General features: G+C 40.5%; 1 protein-coding gene across 5 annotated transcripts in view; it reads left to right on the forward strand.

Annotated features, from left to right (window-relative positions):
• Positions 1 to 410, forward strand: part of HNRNPK (heterogeneous nuclear ribonucleoprotein K) — a 44,181-nt gene extending 43,771 nt beyond the window's left edge. For all 5 annotated transcript variants that reach the window (XM_085850124.1, XM_085850125.1, XM_085850126.1 and 2 more), the window contains exon 14: positions 54 to 410. In XM_085850124.1, coding sequence (XP_085706250.1) covers positions 54 to 84 — 31 coding nt within the window. In that variant the 3' untranslated portion in view covers positions 85 to 410. The remainder of the gene's footprint in view (positions 1 to 53) is intronic.
• Positions 411 to 6,000: the final 5,590 nt, after the last annotated feature.

The raw sequence follows: 6,000 nt of genomic DNA on the forward strand, positions 1-6,000 counted from the left end.
AGCTTCAAGTTAAGTGTGTATGCGTGTTTTAATTTTGCTTTTTTTGTCTGCAGTGTCAAGCAATACTCTGGCAAGTGCTTCTGAGAGCAAGTCATCAGGAGTGGAGTGCTGATGTCAACAAGGAATGGCTGCATTCGACCTTAGGGTTTCTGCCCAAAACAAGCGTGTGCATCTTGCAGCATTTTGACTTGATTCTTCCATCTCTCCCTTGAGGCTGGATTTGTAACCCCCACCCCCCATGTTTGTTTTCAGGTTAACAAAAAAAAAAAGAAAAGACAAAAACAATTGTGGTTATGGTGATTGTTTAAATAGTTGACCCTGGAAAACTAAGCCAGACTTTGCTTGTTTTTATGTTTCCAAATCGGTTCTGTATTAATAAAAGATGGTGATTTTTTTTTTTTCCCTTTAAAGCAAGTGATATTTGGACTCTGCATCATTTAATTGTGGTCTGTTTAAAGGTTCAATGACTCTCAGGTTTCTCATCATCAAGTATCACTTCAAGATTGATCCCTGGTGCTGCCAAAGCAAGCCTCGTGGTAGGTCGTAGACACTGGTAAAGCCCAGTGGTTTGGCATTGCCTTAACAGTGAGTTTTTTTTGGAATCTGGTCAAGGTACCACTGGCACATGATTACTGAACATCTCGGAAAGATGTTTGATGTCTTTAATGTCCACGAACTATGTATGAGCATACGCGATAACCAGTATGACATATGTGAAAGAATGACAGACTCAATGTTCAACAAGCAGAGCACAAGGCAGATTTGATAGTTAGGTGGAAGTCAGCAATGCACAGTGTCTGTTATCTCGTCAACCTGTATTTATGGAACAACCTAAACTTTTGTTTAACCTGCAACAATGAGGAGGAGTAAAAGGAAAGTACCCACCCCACCACCCACCGCTTTTTCAAAAGGTGAAATCGCCAAACCCCTGACTTCTCTTCCAATGGAATCAAGAACTCTTGCAGTACTGGGAAAAAAGTGTGATTGAATAGAAGTACTACGTGACAGTACTACTATTACTGCAGTACGACAACTTCACCAGCCACAATTATTCTCACCTTGTGGGATTGGCATGGGAAGATGTTGATATCTGTGTCTTTTATGAACTCACTGACCAGGCCTGATGTTTGATTGGAACTGATTTAGGCAGGAATTTTTTACTCAAGGTGATGGAGATAACTCATTTATTCTTCATAAGACATCAGCGTGTGATCGTTGCATGTCCACCAGCTAATGCGAGCATCTGGAATATCCGGCTTCATCGATTCGAAGGTGGTGCACTTTTTCGTGCAACACCCTGCCTGTGAATCACCAATCCAGTTTCTGGCTGGGTCAGGATTCAAACCGAAATAACAGCTCAAAGGGAACCTCTATATCGTCCTTCCGGACCTGTCACTGGCTAGAAACCAAATCAAAAAGGACGATCTATAGCCACAATAAAATGTCAGAGTGAAACAGCAAGCCAAGACATCAACTGGCTTTTCATTAAAGTGTCCCCTCAATGCATTTCCAATTGTCTACAGCAATAAAATAGAAGATTTCAGATTTCTCCTTTAACAATGTCTCACTTGCATGTCAGTTCTTCAGTGGCAGTCATGTGCTCGACTACAAATGTCAAAACAGTTATTGAGGGGTCAGATTTGGGCTCATTGGGGTGTAAGAGGGAAGGGTTTTGTTTGTGAAGCCACAATAATAGATGTCAATTTATTTGGCACAGTTTTTCTTAAAGAAAGATGCCACAACCCATCTTACAGCCAGCATTTGAGCCATCTTGTCTGGGATAGTGAGTCTGCAACCCATTACATTACCTTGGCTACCGATCACAAGTTGATTCTTCCCTCATTCCAAGTGTTCTAAGACGAGTGCCGTGCAGTATAATACATACCCGACCGACAAGGCTGTTATGAGTCTGACACTTGTCTTATACAGTGAAGTGGTGTGATCTTAGTTATTTGGACATTTTTGTAATCAAACAGCTTTCAGTGATCTGATGACCATTTGAGCATTTCGGGTTTCGTTTTATTTCCACATTTAAAGCCATTGCAGGGCAGACACGATGGCCAAGATGTATGTACACTTGGCACTGAATCCAGAGGTATGCATACTCACCTCTGAGCTGTCTCGTCTGGGTTTGAATCTCAGCCCAACCACAAACTCATCCTGATGTTTTGCAGGTAGGATGAGGCATCAATGTGTGTGCCGTCCCTCGGATGGACGTTAAACTGGGCCTCCCGTCTGCCAGCATTAGTTGGTAGATGTTAAATATCTCAGTGTCCTTCGTGAAGAATAGGTGTTATCACCGACACCCTGAACAAATTACAAATTCCTGCTCTAACCTACATGGGGCACTGCAAAAGCAAAAGAGCTGTGCCTTCAGCCAATGATTCTACTCACAGCTATGTGCTGCATATGAAAGAATAAAACTTTAAAGAATAAAAGAATAGGGAAACATCATTTATATACATAATAAAGAACTCTTGCAGCACACCACATGTGACCAATTTCTTGAGAGAGAAATTGCTTCTTCTGAGATAAATATAGTTATTGAACCACTCCATGCACACACCTCTGTTTCCATAATGTGATAGTTAATGTATAACAATATGATTCATGGTCTCAAAAAGGCCTTGGAAAATACCCATTGTGTGAAAACGAAAACGTAGCACACACACCATTGTGAAATTATCAATAAAAGTCAAAACGGAATGTGAAGTATGATGTTTTTCTCTGAAGCCAAATTGTAATTATAACCAGAGTTGGTGTCAAAGCCACCCAATGCTCACCTGTTTATACATTTATCGTTTTTAAAAGACTCGTCTAATAATTAATATTTTTTATAAAGCATGGCAGTGAAGTCTGATCCAAATAATTTTAAAGCAATATATGTATTTGTATATTGTAATCAGTAACAAGAGCTCAAGTGAGCACAATATATGCCTGAACAAGAAGGTATATACAGAATTGTGCTACGTGGAAAACAGCATCCTAGTTGCCATGGCAACTACTTTAGATGACGAACGTATGTCGCGACACACCGTCTCCACAGTCTGTACCTATGTACCAAATATGAAACGTGAAAGTTGAAAACTTTGGGAGTTTAGAGTGCAGACAGGAACGGATGGAAAACAGCATCCTGGTTGCCATGGCAACCACTTTAGATGACGAACGTATGTCACGACACCGTCTCCACAGTCTGTACCTATGTACCAAATATAAAACGTGAAAGTTGAAAACTTTAGGAGTTAGAGTGCGGAGAAGAACGGACGGACGGACGACCGGTATCACATAATATTCCCCGATATATATATATATATATATATATATATATATATATATATATATATATATATATATATATATATATATATATATATATATATATATATATATATATATATATATATATATATATATCAGGCGTATAAAGAAGTGTGGTAGATAAAAACATTAGAAAGGAAAAAATAACTTGCACCAAAACCTTTAACATTTTCATGCTGACGCTCACGCCGGGGGTATCGCTATAGCTCTCTGTTCTTCGAACAGGCGAGCTAAAAACTATCATGACGTTTCAAGAACTCAAGAGTTTATAGAACACCTTACCTCACACATTCTTGAGAAAAAAGACATGGGAAGTGTCTTTTTCAACTTGCTTTGCATTTCCGAGCACAATCTATATAAGCTTTGTTCGTGAACATGGAATAACAGGTGCTATGGTAACCATATGAAGACAATGGGTCAAACGGAACAGTCTAGAGTTAAACCTGCCCACTCTTCTCGGAGAAACTGACGATTTTGGAACGATATTTGAAAAGAAGATGCACAAAGCAAACACGTCTTTTGATGAAGTTAGCTCTGTCATTGCATCATTTTGTTTGAATCTCGCTGATTGATACTCCACCCTCAAGAGCGCATGGCAAATTTGGTTGGTCGAGACGGTGGACAATTTTGCCCAAGTCGTTCTAAATTTAAGGTTTTTGGAAGTGAAAACAAGGAGATGTGTGTTCTACGGTGTTCAAATAAATACATTAATTGAAATAGAACAAGTTTTAAAGGCTGTAGAAAAAAAAACAACAACATTGAATTGGACATTTACCACTGCAGATACACCCTCTTTTACACCACTTTATTTAACACGTTAAATTAGTTATTCGTATCTGTTGCTTGTGTCCTTTATGACGTCCTTAAAAACAGTAAGTTTCCTGTTTGGAATGATTTATGATTTTGTTTGACTGCCAGACAGACAGACTGAAGCAATTGCTTTGCTGTGCGGTTAGGACGAGATTCCGTATAATTTGCCAAATTAAAAGCCACGGATGAAATTCCATATAATTTGCCAAATTGGTCTATACTCCTGAACGTTACCTTATATTACCTACGTTACCTGAACGTTACCTATAGTGTTCAAAATATTGTAATTGACTAGGTCTCCCGATTGGGCAATGTGTGACCACCGGAGAGTAACTCCCAAGATGCTGAGCGGAGGCATACTGCACATGCGGTGATTCAGCGGTGTGGTGTGGTTGTTTAATTAATTTATCTGCACATCAGTTTCAGTGTGTGTACGGATTTGAGGTGAATCTGGAGGGTGCCTAAGCTTTGAATGAAACTTATCGAGCACAGACTCAATCAAGGACACAAGATGGAGAAAAGTATAGACAAACAGAATGGAGTAGAGATTTGTGGTCTTCCCTTTTTGGGGGTTGAGATGGTGGGAGGTGCAACGTGATCGCTCTCCAGATGTGCACCGGCTGTCTCGGAGTCTTTGTCTTTCCTCAATTCTTTGCTGGACAGATGACAGTTTATGAACTGATCATTGTGAATTGGGGTTATAGTTATGCTAACATTCATTAATATAACGAAGCCTGGTATTGGCTTCACAGTTAAGGTGCCTGGTTTGAGATCTTAGGGTCGAGAGTGAGCTTCTCTCGTGCCGTTAGGTAACACCAGGTTGGGTTGACTTAGTCTGTCATCCTTTCGAGGTTGGCAAAATGAGTACCAGCTAACTGGAAATGTGGCACTGCATCTGACACAGCCAGGCTCCCAACAATGATGCAACCAGCAGCCACAGGCTGCATACGAAGTCATAATTAAAATAACTAATTAGGCCGAGGCTGAGCGAAGTGGGGTGGAGTCCATTTATTCCTGATATGTGAAAAACCCTGCAACCGATGCCCATAGAAAACAGACTTTCTGGAATTCCGGCTGCATTTTCCATCCAATCATGATATAACTGTTTTAAAAAAAATTCTCCACAGTGAGGCACTCATATGTTGAGAATTTCATGTCCATCGCCCGTGGTTGCGGAGAAAATTTTGAAAGCGAATAAAGGTGAAAAAGAGCACAGAATAAAAAAGTGAGGCCCTCGGCCAACGTTCCACAGCATGGTCAAGGATGGTTGTGGATGCCTGTTACAAGTAAATAATTAACCCCAAAGTTATTTTCGTGACACTGCCCCATCCTTCCCCTCAGACTCATCCTGAGTCTTAGCTAAGGCAGGTCTATTTAACATAATCTAATTTTCTAATTGGCTCCAATCTAAATTCTTTCCTCTATGGAGGAATCGTGGTGTGGCTGGAAAACTCAGGCTTATTTGGAGGGGCCCGACTTTGCTTGCTGGTGGAGACGGTGGCCGAGTATAACCTACCCTTATCTAACAATTTGGGACTCATTCGTGTTCTCAAAATGACTTACCCAATTGTATCCCTATCAGCAGCAGATACTCCTTGTATGGTGTGTCGTAGAACATCTCGTATAAATCCAAGTGCATAATGAAAACATTTGTTTCTCTTTACTTTTAAACTCACTGCAGTGGTCATAATCAATTTGCCCACTGCTTAGTTTACTGGTTCCATCCTATGAATTTGGGCATAGTCCTCATAAATTCTCCCGTAACTCAGAGTCCCAGCACAATTATATCGCTGGGTTGTGTGGAACCGACTCAAGCCTCCTCTTCTGGCTCTATCTTGCTCTGACACCGGAGACTTTGGGGCCAGCCTGAAA

The sequence above is a fragment of the Eptatretus burgeri genome, chromosome 12 (genome assembly GCF_056783735.1).
Source record: "Eptatretus burgeri isolate ZD-2024b chromosome 12, Ebu_testis_v1, whole genome shotgun sequence".
Taxonomy (NCBI): Eukaryota; Metazoa; Chordata; class Myxini; order Myxiniformes; family Myxinidae; genus Eptatretus; species Eptatretus burgeri.